This window comes from Apostichopus japonicus, chromosome 1 (genome assembly GCF_037975245.1).
Source record: "Apostichopus japonicus isolate 1M-3 chromosome 1, ASM3797524v1, whole genome shotgun sequence".
NCBI classification, from domain to species: domain Eukaryota; kingdom Metazoa; phylum Echinodermata; class Holothuroidea; order Aspidochirotida; family Stichopodidae; genus Apostichopus; species Apostichopus japonicus.
Genome location: NC_092561.1, coordinates 20,724,765 through 20,742,101, shown reverse-complemented (window position 1 = coordinate 20,742,101; position 17,337 = coordinate 20,724,765). Strand labels below are relative to the sequence as shown.

The window sequence follows — 17,337 nt, the reverse complement described above, 5'->3', positions numbered from 1 at the left end:
TGTGGCAGATCGAATCAAATACATTTAATTTTCTTATTCAGTAACAAAGCTACTTTAGGGACAAGTGTAAAATGGTGTCTCAATTTGATCGATTGGACACTTATTTTGAGTAAGTTCTTGATTTGGTTAAAATTATCGAACAAACACAGAAGGCTGGTTTTAATAGTAGCTCGACCGTTATGTTTGTCAATGTAAGATCACTATAGAACATAGGTCACACATTCTAGGCTGTTTGTCGTACTTCAAAAAAAGGTGGTTTGTATATAAGAGATCAAAGTAAACCAGGAGTTTATATTTAAATCCTTATTTTTACAGTTTTAAATCCAAGAACTTATAAACACAGGAAAAGCTCTTAGGAGACAATTGTTCTTCGAGTTAATTCAATAATTTTAATCTTTTTCATTATTGGAGGTATATTTAAGTGATCACATTTGTGCCAATAATTAACGACATGCTCTGATTAATTCATTGTCTCTGACAGGATCACAAATTCCACGCCAGACCTATTTTTCCAGAAAGTTGAAGAAAACGATCTTGAAAACCTTTGTACTTGGGTCGGTGAGCTGTACCTTGAAATGCATCAGGGAACATTGACTTCTCAGGCGAAGGTATTTAGTTGTTAAAAATTATATCAATGGAAAGATCTCTGATGTCTGAGTTAGCCAGCCATACACCCTGCAATCTGAACTGTATAAGTTTGAGTTGGATAGTGTTAAGCTGATGTAATATCAGGGAACATTGACTTCTCAGGCGAAGGTGTTGTTGCTAAAATTAAAATTAAAACAATTGAAAGGTCTGAGTTAGCAAGCTATACACCCTGCAGTCTAGACTGAATAAGTTTGAGTTGGATAGTGTTAAACTGTCTGCAATATCAGGGAACATTAACTTCTCAGGCAAAGGTTTTTGGCTTTAATCTTCCCAAAAAAAGTACAACAATTGAAAGATCTCTGATGTCTGAATTATCTGCAATTAAGCAAGCTATACATCCTGCAATCTACCATGGTATAAGTTTTAGTTGGATAGTTTAGAGTTAAGCTGGGTAGTTGTAGAATTATTTAGACTTTAATCAAGTCTTACATTTTGCATATTAAGAATATTAACAAACTAGAAATTTCATTTCATTTCTCAAAAGTCTTTGTTTAATAATTGTTTGTGAGAGTGGTTAATTATTTACCATCTTTCTGACACTGTTTGAGTTAATAATGGGTTGCCTTTTTTGTCTGGTAATAACCACAAGGAAGTAAAGCTTTTTCAGAAGCTTTGTCATTTGCTTAAGTATTTTAATTAATCCATTGCAGATGTAATAGGTATAGTATGATGAAACGACCATGCAGCCTCGCAGTAAAAGCAACGTCTTATTTCTTTCCTACAATTCATGCACAGGCCTGGTACAAGCCTCTTACTGGTCATCATTGTTTTACTGCAAGATTAAACACACTTAAACCTTCGTTAAAACCTGCATCTTCCGAACAGTCTTCACATGTATGATTGAATGTTGTTGACTCATGTGCTCAAGTATTCTCTGAGACAAGTCAAAATGTGTGGGATAAATTGTGACAAATTAGAGACAAGAATTATGTTGCTGTCTGTAGCACACCGGAGACAATTTTTAAAGGGCATATGTGGTGGCGCTATTGTGTAACACGAGACATGTATAAGACCTAACTTTGTCACACAAAACAAATGTTTTCTGTAGCTTGTTCTCACGTTTTAATGCACTGCCAACGTTTACTGCAGGTTTCTGTGTTGTCCTGTGATCTGAAGATTCCTTACATTTTTTACAGGAAAAACTGATGGCAATAGTTTGAAACTGGTATTAATTTGTGAAACTCTGTTTCACCAAGTAAAAAAATTCATTGCAGTTGGGCTCAATACAGGGTGACTCAGATGTGATAATAACAGCTGTCCAACACACAATTTGAAATCAGTAACATATATTCCCCCCCCCCCCCCCTCCAAGTGAACTATCAGCATATGCTTACTCAGCCATTGATGAATCATATGAAGTCAATCAGTTTTCAAAGCTCCCTTTGTGAGGAAAATATTGTGAAGTCCTTTTTTGCATTTTTATTTATTTAGTTTTTGGCATTAATCTTATCTCATTTACAGATTAAACTTTGGAACAGACGGCTTGAAATTGCACTACAGACAGTGGAGAAGATGTACTCAATGCTAGCTGTCCTAAACCTCAAGGGATCTTCATATCCTTGTGATATACTTGACAAGAGCTGGAAGAATGTCCTTCTGAATCAGTTCCACGATGTATTACCTGGCAGCAGCACACAAGAGGTAATATGCAGAGTCTGAGGCTAAGATGTCCTAAAAATCCATATTCTGAACACCCCCCCAGTACTTCCTTTGGATTAAAACTTTCCAAATCTATGTGTTGGTTACTACTGTTGTTACTACTATACAACTGAGTGGAAAGCTCTCCGCTGAGGCCAATAGACAGGCTTGGCTTTCTTAATTTATTTCATGAACAAAAAAATAATTGTTGGCAAATGAGTTATTTTCACCTTGCAAACTTTGTATGCACCAATCCATCTTACTTCTATTTAAAATTGTTCAAGATTGTTATGTTAAAATTGATAATAAATCTTTGAACTGTATCTGGTAATAATAATTTTCCACAACCTGCTGGTAACTTTGTTGATTGCTGAGGAAATCTGAAGTGCCTGTTTTTGTAGTCTGCCAAATTTTTACCAGAATCATTGAAATGAGCCATAGATGACGATGGTCAATATCCACATGAAAGAATAAATCATTAGAGTAACCGACAGTATGTAAGACACAGATATGTGTGTTTGTTTCATTAGAAGGTTAATAATTCACTTACTGGTCATAATATCATGATTGTATTAAAGGACATAGATTAAGTCTTAATTGAATCAACAGTAAATATACGAACACAGCATAGCTTGGTAAAAATGATGCAAAAATTACGACCTAACCCAACCTGCAGCTTTTATAAGCAATAAATTCAGATGAGAAGGTTCTAGAGATACAGATTGACACATCCACTTATTGCACAGACTTTCTGTTGTGTCGGTGGCAAAGCTTAGATAGGGCAAGGGGGAGGGGGGGGGTTGGTGTTGGGGTTTTTCAGAAAAAGATCATTGTGTTCGTTTTCGGGCACTTTCATTTGTCATGTCTGTTCCTCATTTCTCCTCTTCCTTTAGGTGGTGAAAGATGCATGCAGCATCTACGAGCAAGTCAATGCAGATATTACTCCTCTCCTTCAAGCAGGTTTAGCCTCCCTCTCATCTGGGGCTTGGAACAGGAAGAGAAAGGTAAAACTTCCCAGTCACTTATGATACCACATTTCTATTAGAAACATATGACCTTCACAGTCTGTAACAATGCCTGCAGTTCTGTTTGTGGGTGTATAACTTTTAGAAACAGGGTGATTTAAGGAGGTGCAATTCATATCACTATATTAAAATCTGGGTGAGTTAAAGATGGTTTGAATCCCAGTATCTTGTTGAAATATCCTTTGAGGAACTGCACTAGTCTGGTTACAGATAAGATACCTTGTATTGTCAAGATTCTACTTCTGACATACTGCTGTTTGTATGGTCCAGTCTCTTAATCTTGTGTTTAATCTTCGACAAAGTCGGACAACCCTGACTCATGCTTTGCATCTTCTACTCCAACACATTGGAACTCCTTACCTCAGCATACTTCAGCCTCTGTAGACCCTGGGGTATTAAAATACCATGTTTGGTACTTTTGCTTAAAAATTTTAATGTTTCCATTTTTTCTAACTTTGTATCTTGCATAATTCAACTGCAGGCTCAAACTCAGAATACGGACTTGAAATCATCAGTGGTTATTTTTAATCCTCACTGTTGGAAGAGGTTAGAGGTCATATCTATTCCTGGAAAGATGTTTGAACAGCTTCAGAATCATTCTCAGGACCAGAATGGTATTCAGCTTGACAAGAAAGGGAATATTTTAGGTAAAATATTCATTTATACAGTATTAATGAATATTCATTTATACTGCATCAGTATTAATGAATATTCAGTTATACTGTATCAGGTAAAGTAATCTGTAAAATTGAGAAAAGTTGGCATCACTGGCAGTTTTGGAATAAAAGAAAATGCTCCTTTCAAGCAGTTGTATGCATTTTGTAAAAGTTACAGATGCTGCAAATTTCCCAAAACTCCTAAAATAAAAAATTCTTCTTTTCTTTTGTGTCAATAATAATTTACAAGTTAAGACTTTATCCAGAAGCTTTACTCACCAATTCAACATATTTGTAATTGGTGTGCCCTTAAGTTTGACAATTATTTCTTCCAGACCATTTTGTTGCTAATTCAAACATTACTATTAAACATTCCCCAAGGCAAAGTACAGCGTTTTTGAGATATTCTTGAAAAAAAAATTACTCATTAGATAGCATTATATTGGGATGATAATTACCCCCTACAATTGAAGACTTATCAAAAATATATCCAGTAAAAAGAGCTACTTTAAGTACCTTGATAAAGTGAAGTGGACAAACCAGGAATTTCTCCAAGACAAAAAAGAGAATTTAAATTTTGTTTTTGTCTTGGAAAGAATGACCTTTAGTTTGTCGGCTGTGATCTTTCCATTACAGTACCCTCACATATTCAACCATCAAACTCTTGGCATGAGAGAAGTTGTGTTAATGGAATTACGTTGTTCTTAACATTCATATGATTGCAGTAACTCTTGGCATGAGAGAGTTGTGTTAATGGAATTACGTTGTTCTTCACATTCATATGTTTGCAGTATACGTCGAGGCTCAGTCGTTGGGAGTGACTCCACTAAGCGTCGGAAAGATTGTTGACCACAACAAGGGAGAAGAACTCAAACAGTGGACAAAGTTTGATGATGGAAACGTTATTCTCGAGAACGAGAATTTGAAGGCAGTAATCGACAAATGTGGAAGGATCAGGAGCCTGATACATAAGAAGTCAGGATTGTGAGTAACTTAAAAATAAATCATTTAATCAAAGAGTTGATTGATAGAAGTGACCAGAATATTATTCTTACATTGTTGCTACAAGCATACATGCTTATGTCAAATGTCCACAAGAAATCTCAGCTAGTGTAAGTCAACAATTATTAAATACTACAGTTGGACAAAAACTAAGAAATGAATAGAAGTCATGAATAAGATGTTAATCTTACAGTATTGCTAAACTAAGAAATGAATAGAAGTCATGAATAAGATGTTAATCATACAGTATTGCTAAACTAAGAAATGAATAGAAGTCATGAATAAGATGTTAATCATACAGTATTGCTAAACTAAGAAATGAATAGAAGTCATGAATAAGATGTTAATCTTACAGTATTGCTAAACTAAGAAATGAATAGAAGTCATGAATAAGATGTTAATCATACAGTATTGCTAAACTAAGAAATGAATAGAAGTCATGAATAAGATGTTAATCTTACAGTATTGCTAAACTAAGAAATGAATAGAAGTCATGAATAAGATGTTAATCATACAGTATTGCTAAACTAAGAAATGAATAGAAGTCATGAATAAGATGTTAATCATACAGTATTGCTAAACTAAGAAATGAATAGAAGTCATGAATAAGATGTTAATCTTACATTATTGCTAAACTAAGAAATGAATAGAAATCATGAATAAGATGTTAATCTTACAGTATTGCTAAACTAAGAAATGAATAGAAGTCATGAATAAGATGTTAATCTTACAGTATTGCTAAACTAAGAAATGAATAGAAGTCATGAATAAGATGTTAATCATACAGTATTGCTAAACTAAGAAGTGAATAGAAGTCATGAATAAGATGTTAATCATACAGTATTGCTAAACTAAGAAATGAATAGAAGTCATGAATAAGATGTTAATCTTACATTATTGCTAAACTAAGAAATGAATAGAAGTCATGAATAAGATGTTAATCATACAGTATTGCTAAACTAAGAAATGAATAGAAGTCATGAATAAGATGTTAATCTTACAGTATTGCTAAACTAAGAAATGAATAGAAGTCATGAATAAGATGTTAATCATACAGTATTGCTAAACTAAGAAGTGAATAGAAGTCATGAATAAGATGTTAATCTTACAGTATTGCTAAACTAAGAAATGAATAGAAGTCATGAATAAGATGTTAATCATACAGTATTGCTAAACTAAGAAATGAATAGAAGTCATGAATAAGATGTTAATCTTACAGTATTGCTAAACTAAGAAATGAATAGAAGTCATGAATAAGATGTTAATCATACAGTATTGCTAAACTAAGAAGTGAATAGAAGTCATGAATAAGATGTTAATCATACAGTATTGCTAAACTAAGAAGTGAATAGAAGTCATGAATAAGATGTTAATCTTACAGTATTGCTAAACTAAGAAATGAATAGAAGTCATGAATAAGATGTTAATCATACAGTATTGCTAAACTAAGAAGTGAATAGAAGTCATGAATAAGATGTTAATCTTACATTATTGCTAAACTAAGAAATGAATAGAAATCATGAATAAGATGTTAATCTTACAGTATTGCTAAACTAAGAAATGAATAGAAGTCATGAATAAGATGTTAATCTTACAGTATTGCTAAACTAAGAAATGAATAGAAGTCATGAATAAGATGTTAATCATACAGTATTGCTAAACTAAGAAGTGAATAGAAGTCATGAATAAGATGTTAATCTTACAGTATTGCTAAACTAAGAAATGAATAGAAGTCATGAATAAGATGTTAATCTTACAGTATTGCTAAACTAAGAAATGAATAGAAGTCATGAATAAGATGTTAATCATACAGTATTGCTAAACTAAGAAGTGAATAGAAGTCATGAATAAGATGTTAATCTTACAGTATTGCTAAACTAAGAAATGAATAGAAGTCATGAATAAGATGTTAATCTTACATTATTGCTAAACTAAGAAATGAATAGAAGTCATGAATAAGATGTTAATCATACAGTATTGCTAAACTAAGAAATGAATAGAAGTCATGAATAAGATGTTAATCTTACAGTATTGCTAAACTAAGAAATGAATAGAAGTCATGAATAAGATGTTAATCATACAGTATTGCTAAACTAAGAAGTGAATAGAAGTCATGAATAAGATGTTAATCATACAGTATTGCTAAACTAAGAAATGAATAGAAGTCATGAATAAGATGTTAATCTTACAGTATTGCTAAACTAAGAAATGAATAGAAGTCATGAATAAGATGTTAATCTTACAGTATTGCTAAACTAAGAAATGAATAGAAGTCATGAATAAGATGTTAATCTTACAGTATTGCTAAACTAAGAAATGAATAGAAGTCATGAATAAGATGTTAATCATACAGTATTGCTAAACTAAGAAGTGAATAGAAGTCATGAATAAGATGTTAATCATACAGTATTGCTAAACTAAGAAATGAATAGAAGTCATGAATAAGATGTTAATCTTACAGTATTGCTAAACTAAGAAATGAATAGAAGTCATGAATAAGATGTTAATCATACAGTATTGCTAAACTAAGAAATGAATAGAAGTCATGAATAAGATGTTAATCTTACAGTATTGCTAAACTAAGAAATGAATAGAAGTCATGAATAAGATGTTAATCTTACATTATTGCTAAACTAAGAAATGAATAGAAGTCATGAATAAGATGTTAATCATACAGTATTGCTAAACTAAGAAATGAATAGAAGTCATGAATAAGATGTTAATCTTACAGTATTGCTAAACTAAGAAATGAATAGAAGTCATGAATAAGATGTTAATCATACAGTATTGCTAAACTAAGAAATGAATAGAAGTCATGAATAAGATGTTAATCTTACAGTATTGCTAAACTAAGAAATGAATAGAAGTCATGAATAAGATGTTAATCTTACAGTATTGCTAAACTAAGAAGTGAATAGAAGTCATGAATAAGATGTTAATCTTACAGTATTGCTAAACTAAGAAATGAATAGAAGTCATGAATAAGATGTTAATCATACAGTATTGCTAAACTAAGAAGTGAATAGAAGTCATGAATAAGATGTTAATCTTACATTATTGCTAAACTAAGAAATGAATAGAAATCATGAATAAGATGTTAATCTTACAGTATTGCTAAACTAAGAAATGAATAGAAGTCATGAATAAGATGTTAATCATACAGTATTGCTAAACTAAGAAATGAATAGAAGTCATGAATAAGATGTTAATCTTACAGTATTGCTAAACTAAGAAATGAATAGAAGTCATGAATAAGATGTTAATCATACAGTATTGCTAAACTAAGAAGTGAATAGAAGTCATGAATAAGATGTTAATCTTACAGTATTGCTAAACTAAGAAATGAATAGAAGTCATGAATAAGATGTTAATCTTACAGTATTGCTAAACTAAGAAATGAATAGAAGTCATGAATAAGATGTTAATCATACAGTATTGCTAAACTAAGAAATGAATAGAAGTCATGAATAAGATGTTAATCTTACAGTATTGCTAAACTAAGAAATGAATAGAAGTCATGAATAAGATGTTAATCTTACAGTATTGCTAAACTAAGAAATGAATAGAAGTCATGAATAAGATGTTAATCTTACATTATTGCTAAACTAAGAAATGAATAGAAGTCATGAATAAGATGTTAATCTTACAGTATTGCTAAACCATGAAATGAATAGAAATCATGAATAAGATGTTAATCTTACAGTATTGCTAAACTAAGAAATGAATAGAAGTCATGAATAAGATGTTAATCTTACAGTATTGCTAAACTAAGAAATGAATAGAAGTCATGAATAAGATGTTAATCTTACAGTATTGCTAAACTAAGAAATGAATAGAAGTCATGAATAAGATGTTAATCTTACAGTATTGCTAAACTAAGAAATGAATAGAAGTCATGAATAAGATGTTAATCTTACATTATTGCTAAACTAAGAAATGAATAGAAGTCATGAATAAGATGTTAATCATACAGTATTGCTAAACTAAGAAATGAATAGAAGTCATGAATAAGATGTTAATCTTACAGTATTGCTAAACTAAGAAATGAATAGAAGTCATGAATAAGATGTTAATCTTACATTATTGCTAAACTAAGAAATCAATAGAAGTCATGAATAAGATGTTAATCTTACAGTATTGCTAAACTAAGAAATCAATAGAAGTCATGAATAAGATGTTAATCATACAGTATTGCTAAACTAAGAAATGAATAGAAGTCATGAATAAGATGTTAATCTTACAGTATTGCTAAACTAAGAAATGAATAGAAGTCATGAATAAGATGTTAATCTTACAGTATTGCTAAACTAAGAAGTGAATAGAAGTCATGAATAAGATGTTAATCTTACAGTATTGCTAAACTAAGAAGTGAATAGAAGTCATGAATAAGATGTTAATCTTACAGTATTGCTAAACTAAGAAGTGAATAGAAGTCATGAATAAGATGTTAATCTTACAGTATTGCTAAAGTAAGAAATGAATAGAAGTCATGAATAAGATGTTAATCTTACAGTATTGCTAAAGTAAGAAATGAATAGAAGTCATGAATAAGATGTTAATCATACAGTATTGCTAAACTAAGAAGTGAATAGAAGTCATGAATAAGATGTTAATCTTACATTATTGCTAAACTAAGAAATGAATAGAAGTCATGAATAAGATGTTAATCTTACAGTATTGCTAAAGTAAGAAATGAATAGAAGTCATGAATAAGATGTTAATCTTACATTATTGCTAAACTAAGAAATGAATAGAAGTCATGAATAAGATGTTAATCTTACAGTATTGCTAAACTAAGAAATGAATAGAAGTCATGAATAAGATGTTAATCTTACAGTATTGCTAAACTAAGAAATGAATAGAAGTCATGAATAAGATGTTAATCATACAGTATTGCTAAACTAAGAAATGAATAGAAGTCATGAATAAGATGTTAATCATACAGTATTGCTAAACTAAGAAATGAATAGAAGTCATGAATAAGATGTTAATCTTACAGTATTGCTAAACTAAGAAATGAATAGAAGTCATGAATAAGATGTTAATCATACAGTATTGCTAAACTAAGAAATGAATAGAAGTCATGAATAAGATGTTAATCTTACAGTATTGCTAAACTAAGAAATGAATAGAAGTCATGAATAAGATGTTAATCTTACAGTATTGCTAAACTAAGAAGTGAATAGAAGTCATGAATAAGATGTTAATCTTACAGTATTGCTAAACTAAGAAGTGAATAGAAGTCATGAATAAGATGTTAATCTTACAGTATTGCTAAACTAAGAAATGAATAGAAGTCATGAATAAGATGTTAATCTTACAGTATTGCTAAAGTAAGAAATGAATAGAAGTCATGAATAAGATGTTAATCTTACAGTATTGCTAAAGTAAGAAATGAATAGAAGTCATGAATAAGATGTTAATCATACAGTATTGCTAAACTAAGAAGTGAATAGAAGTCATGAATAAGATGTTAATCTTACATTATTGCTAAACTAAGAAATCAATAGAAGTCATGAATAAGATGTTAATCTTACAGTATTGCTAAAGTAAGAAATGAATAGAAGTCATGAATAAGATGTTAATCTTACATTATTGCTAAACTAAGAAATGAATAGAAGTCATGAATAAGATGTTAATCTTACAGTATTGCTAAACTAAGAAATGAATAGAAGTCATGAATAAGATGTTAATCTTACAGTATTGCTAAACTAAGAAATGAATAGAAGTCATGAATAAGATGTTAATCATGCAGTATTGCTAAACTAAGAAATGAATAGAAGTCATGAATAAGATGTTAATCATGCAGTATTGCTAAACTAAGAAATGAATAGAAGTCATGAATAAGATGTTAATCTTACAGTATTGCTAAACTAAGAAATGAATAGAAGTCATGAATAAGATGTTAATCATACAGTATTGCTAAACTAAGAAATGAATAGAAGTCATGAATAAGATGTTAATCATACAGTATTGCTAAACTAAGAAATGAATAGAAGTCATGAATAAGATGTTAATCTTACAGTATTGCTAAACTAAGAAATGAATAGAAGTCATGAATAAGATGTTAATCTTACAGTATTGCTAAACTAAGAAGTGAATAGAAGTCATGAATAAGATGTTAATCTTACAGTATTGCTAAACTAAGAAGTGAATAGAAGTCATGAATAAGATGTTAATCTTACAGTATTGCTAAACTAAGAAATGAATAGAAGTCATGAATAAGATGTTAATCTTACAGTATTGCTAAAGTAAGAAATGAATAGAAGTCATGAATAAGATGTCAATCTTACAGTATTGCTAAATGTATCCCCTGACTTTCTTATATCCCCAAGTAATTCCATCAAAAGGTCATGTGGAGAATATCTCTGTTACTGAATCCAATTTAGTGAGCAAAATGGCTGTTCTTTAAGTAATACTAATTCTGTCTGATTTGGAGGAAATATATTAAACTGAGAGTTAATTTAAATTATCTGGTAGATGTCGATTTAAATGAAATTAATAAACATAAATGTTAATAAATATGTTTATAATTATACCGGTGATAAATTAACATTCAGAAATGTTCCAAACATGTTAAAATAATGTGTTTAAAGATTGTCACGTCGGTTTGATGAACTCATTTGTATTTTTGGAATGTCATTCGAAATTTCAGTTTAAGCAAGACCACCACATGTACACATTCTGTTTACTAATTGCTTCCAACTTTTTACATTCCAGGGATGCATTTTTGGATGATACGAAGAAAGGTTTCCATGGCAACCAGTTTTTACTGTATGATGATATTCCAATGTTTTGGGATGCATGGGATATCATGGACTATCACTTGGAAACGAGGTACGTACAGTGTCTGTTACCATGTCTACAAGTTTGCTGTGTAGATGATTTATACAAAGGCATTGCTGCCATTGGGCCATGTTATATGAAAGCATTGTAAATGGATAGTCCATTGGGCCATATGTTATATGAAAGCATTGTAAATGGATAGTCCATTGGGCCATGTTATATGAAAGCATTGTAAATGGATAGTCCATTGGGCCATGTTATATGAAAGCATTGTAAATGGATAGTCCATTGGGCCATATGTTATATGAAAGCATTGTAAATGGATAGTCCATTGGGCCATGTTATATGAAAGCATTGTAAATGGATAGTCCATTGGGCCATGTTATATTAAAGCATTGTAAATGGATAGTCCATTGGGCCATGTTATATGAAAGCATTGTAAATGGATAGTCCATTGGGCCATGTTATATGAAAGCATTGTAAATGGATAGTCCATTGGGCCATGTTATATGAAAGCATTGTAAATGGATAGTCCATTGGGCCATGTTATATGAAAGCATTGTAAATGGATAGTCCATCATAAATTTATGTTTGACCGATCAGAGAGGAACACATACTCAGTATCCTCTGGAAATATGCCTTCAGTTCCTATATGTGAGATTTATGAAATAGCAAGATTTGATGTTGACATGTTTTATCCCAAAAAGTGGACTTGACACAAACAGGCGTAATGTCACAGATACGCATTGATTAATACTGTTTCTCTTTCAAATGTATTTATTCCTGTTTTCTAAATTCAAAATTGAGACTGCATTTCAACATTAATAATGGATAAACTGTTATAGATATATTGTTAACAAATTCCCTTAAGGTACCATTAGAACCCTGTTCAGTCTAATGTGAAAACAATAGAAAAGAAAGCAATTTGGTGCCATTGTGTGTCACTATGACATCAGACCTGTTCGCTTCAAAGTCGCTTTACCAGGTTTCAAATATTAATATATGGCTATGTAGGAATTAAAAGGGAAACTTCACTATAATCATTAGAGTATGTTCCTCTTCCCATTGGGCAAAATGAAATTACCGCTGGACTATTCTTTTAAATAAGCCATAATGGGTTTTAGCATACCGTATAGATAAGTTTTTCTTGTTATTGTTGGATTTTACTTTTAATTTACTATGATTAGTTTGGTTAACTTCGGTCAGTGAACTACAAGGAGGACATTACGTGACAGAATTAGCCTCATCCATGTTGTGTTTTTGAGTGTACATTAAAATTTGCATACATTTATAAGTATTTAAAAATGTAATACATATTTCGTCATCTAAAGAAACACACCTAGCAAGAAAACGTTTATATGCTTGTCCCCAACTTTGTGCGTCTGGGATTACTAATGAATATTAATGAACATTGCTGGAATTTTGCAATGAAATAGACCAGAGTTATGCAAATTTGTTGGAAACCTTAAAACAAGTCTTCAGGCTATATGTAAGTTTGTTTTTTTCCTTTTTACACTTCAGAGCCAATTAAATGTTCATCAGTATATTATTGAATGACTGTTGTACATTGTCAGAATCAGACCATAAACTTTGGAAATGTCTCTTGTACTTCCTGGGCTGACAATTCAAAATTGTTAGAACATTACCAAAAAAATTTGTTTACAACTTGCTTGGAAATACTGACAATAAAGGTGGCTTTTAGAGTTTCAGTGGGCTACCATACCCTTGGTTTCCATCAGATGATGATTGTACACTTAGGGTTTCAATGTGTGTATCAATCAAGATCATGTATTCTTCACATCTTAACCTGATTTAACACCCAACATCCGTTCCTAATTATCAGACAACCTTTGACCAAGATCATCAAAGAACCAGAAAAGTATGAGAGTGGCATCTTGAGACAAAGTATCAAATTCAAGCTTGAAATCAGTTCTAAGAGCTCAGTGGAGCAAGAGATATCCTTAGACAGAGGAGACACTGTGCTGCGTTTCCACACAACGGTAAAGAGATGCCATATTACCCTGTTTCTTTTGGGGGGGGGGGGGGTTTGGCCCATTTTTATGATATAACAACTATATTTTTCTGTTGTTTCCATCTTTTCACCATGATTTATTTAATCTAAAATAGTTTTCAGTTGTATTTATTGAGTTCAATTTCTTTAATAATATTAAGAATATATGTCTCCCTGTTTGTTTTATCTTTGAACCACGATTAGTTAAAGTTAAATTTAAAACAGATTTGACTTCTGACTGAGTTTGTTTCCTTTAAATAATATTAACAAATTGATCTCACTGTTGCTTTATCTGCAAACATTGATTAAAATAATATATTAAAATCGTTTTTGCATCTTCTTGAGTTCCTTAACGAATATTGCAAAGTATGTCTTGATTTTATTGTTGTTCTGGTGAAATTAACTTTTTGTCATGGTTTTTGTTGACGGTTATTATTATGATTTTTCTTGCACCATTGTCTTAAATTTTTAGGTAAACTGGCATGAAAACCATAAATTATTGAAGGTAGAGTTTCCCTTCAATGTCCATTCGTCAGAGGCTACATATGAAGTTCAATTTGGTCACTTGAAGAGACCAACTCATTCCAATACATCCTGGGACTGGGCTAAGTATGAGGTAAACTTTTATAAATCCAATAAAACAATTTTGTTTTCTGCTTTCTTCTCTGTCGTCACCTTGTATAGGGCAATTATTAACTTCTTGTAACAGCTACATGTGAGAGCGTTTAAGGAGTTATCGGTTTTGATTCAAAGAAGACTCTCCTGGCATCGTGATTGTTTATTGACAGCTCTTTTGAATGCCTTATTATTGATGCTCTTTTTGAATGGATTTTGATTATTAAAATATAAAAAATTGAAAGTTTCTCCAAACACGATATCGACGGGTAAACTTGTGGCTGTTGCACTCTCTCATCATATATGTTATCACATAAAAATATCTTATTAATATTTGGTGTATTATTAGACTTTTACATGTGACATATATACTTTTTGATGAAATGCTATTTGAACACCAGGCATAAGAAAAATTATATTTTAACAAGTCACCATGGTGATGTACAGCACTGTCTGACAAGATAATCTAATCAGGTTGCCATGACATCAAGGTGAATATAATAAATTATTTTGTGCAGCACCTAGCTGTCTGAAGGAATAGGAGAAATATGGCAAAAATATGGTAGCAAATTTGTGGGCAGATTAGCTTGAAAAATTTGTCAATACTTACCATGATAATTTGTTAACACACAGGTACATAGTACAGAGTTATATTTTCCAAAACTGTCAAAAACGACTGAAGTGTGTTAAATTGTTTAAAGTACTGACTACTTTGGCAAGTTGAAAATTAAACAGTGTCACCAAATAGTCAAGTTAAGGCCTCTCAATTTTAGTTTGCTAAAAATCCCTAGAAGTGTTCAAAAGTAGTTGAACTCATCAGGAGATTCCAATAATTTTTTCTTTAGGACTTCAGAGTTACAACTTGTAATTATTATCATTGAGTGCATTCCAATAAAAGAGATAAAAAGTCAAAAGTTTGATATTTTGGGACACTTTGTTTTTCTCCCTATGTCCCTATTAATCCACCATACTACAGAAACGTCATCTTTACGACATGTATGATCGTCTTTCATTTTCTTCTGCTCAGGTCACAGGTCATAAATGGGCCGACATGTCGCAGCACAATTGGGGTGTAGCACTTCTGAATGACTGCAAATACGGCCACTCAACGGAACACAACATTATGAGACTGTCTCTGTAAGTAGATTGTGATAGAGGTGTTATTAAGCAGCACAGTATGTGTTCTTAATATTCTTGTTTAGAAGTTTTTGTTCTCTGATTTATGTTTGAATGTGTATATTAAAATATCTAAATAGTATATATAAAAGGTTTCCAAATTTGTCAAGGATGAATGACATTGTATGTGCTCCATTTATGTGCTGCTGTTTAAGTTAAGAAGCCAAAAGAAGATTATTGGGGTTGACTTCTGACTACAATATATGAAACTGTTGATTAAAGTTTAAAATTCCCTTCCCAAAGTTTACTTTGGGGGATTTTGTCTTCTCAAATAGCACGTTGCACATTCACATTTTAATGGTAGATGGTATTATACTTGATCCGTGGATGCACTGCTGTTTGCATGAAATGACAAAAAAGTGTTTAGTAATTAGAATTTATGAAATAGTTAATAAAGGTCAAACAGTTCCTCTGTCCTGTTTCCGATGGTAGATTTTGTAAGAATTGCTCAGTTTGTTTTATCAAATTTTCTAGTTGATTGAGTGCTTCATTGATTGGTTTGATTTATTTTCTGATTTTGTTTTGACTACTTTACTACCTTTTCTCAATCTGTATGTATCTGATATTTTTAATTCTTAGTTTTCTTAAGTTCATGTAAAGTGCTTTATGATATTTTGTTTTTATGTTAAGTGCTGCATAAATGTATATGTTATTATCATAGGTGCCCTGATAGCAGCTTAATCCATGACATCTTGTTGGTAAGGCAGTAATTAGAGTAATGTGCCGTTGTACTTGGGTATTCACAATCTAAAATTAATATGCTGTAGCTCTCAAACTATAACATAGTCTTCTTAGCTGGGTCACTATGTAACTTTCCTCCCAGACATTTGTGATTTTGTTGTCTTGTTTTAACAGGCTAAAGTCTGCAAAGAATCCTGACCCCACTGCAGATATGGGTGTCCATCAATTCACATATGCTGTCTTCCCTCACACTGGTAAGTCAATGATCACCGTCGGTGTGCATGCCTGTCATTTTACTTTAATGGTGGGTGTCCATCAGTGGTGTGTTTGTGATCACCCAAAACCCAACCATTGGTGTGGTGTCCATCAGTGGTGTGTTTGTGATCACCCAAAACCCAACCATTGGTGTGGGTGTCCATCAGCTTACTACCTTTCCATACAGTGGTATGTCTGTGATCACCCAAAACCCCACCATTGGTGTGGGTGTCCATCAGCTTACTATCTTTCCACACAGTGGTAGTCTTTGATCACCCAAAATGTTGTATTCACAGCTGAATATCCATAAGCTTTTCTACATTAAGAGCCATTGGCTTAAGAATATCCCACGTCATCTATCTATTTTGAATTTTCCCTCGTTAGGTACATTCCAAGATGCCGGAGTCATCCAAGCTGCCTATGATTTGAATAATCCATTAACCGTCTCAGCAGGTCAACTCAAAGAAGCCCTGTCCATGTTTACTGTTGATAACCCAGCCATTATCCTGGAGACGGTCAAATTGGTGAGGCGGTTTAACCAGGAATAATTTATCGGGTATCTCATCACAAAATGCTATGCAAATTGGATGAATTGCTGAACAAGTGCGGAAATTTATAGCAGTTTCTGTTCATCTAGGAACCATCGTATTTCATAAGAAGCTTGTTTTAAGAGCTTCACAAAATTTGATAACTAAATCATTCCCAGTTAACATGTCAAGACTTTCTTTAAAATCTTTTCTCTTTATCTATATTTACTCCAGTAATTGTCCTTCCCTTATCATCACTTGATCAAGACAAGACACAGACTACTCTCTTAGGAAATTTAAACTTAAATATGAAAATA

The 17,337-nt window shown here is 31.7% G+C and overlaps 1 protein-coding gene across 4 annotated transcripts in view; it reads left to right on the top strand.

The window, feature by feature from the left end:
• The window catches only part of LOC139971145 (alpha-mannosidase 2C1-like), a 33,831-nt gene that overhangs the window by 14,971 nt on the left and 1,523 nt on the right, over window positions 1–17,337 (top strand). For all 4 annotated transcript variants that reach the window (XM_071977369.1, XM_071977387.1, XM_071977378.1 and 1 more), the window contains 11 exons: window positions 482–608; window positions 2,110–2,289; window positions 3,180–3,290; window positions 3,793–3,958; window positions 4,759–4,951; window positions 11,690–11,806; window positions 13,599–13,755; window positions 14,239–14,382; window positions 15,409–15,518; window positions 16,413–16,492; window positions 16,878–17,017. In XM_071977369.1, coding sequence (XP_071833470.1) covers window positions 482–608; window positions 2,110–2,289; window positions 3,180–3,290; window positions 3,793–3,958; window positions 4,759–4,951; window positions 11,690–11,806; window positions 13,599–13,755; window positions 14,239–14,382; window positions 15,409–15,518; window positions 16,413–16,492; window positions 16,878–17,017 — 1,525 coding nt within the window. The remainder of the gene's footprint in view (window positions 1–481; window positions 609–2,109; window positions 2,290–3,179; window positions 3,291–3,792; window positions 3,959–4,758; window positions 4,952–11,689; window positions 11,807–13,598; window positions 13,756–14,238; window positions 14,383–15,408; window positions 15,519–16,412; window positions 16,493–16,877; window positions 17,018–17,337) is intronic.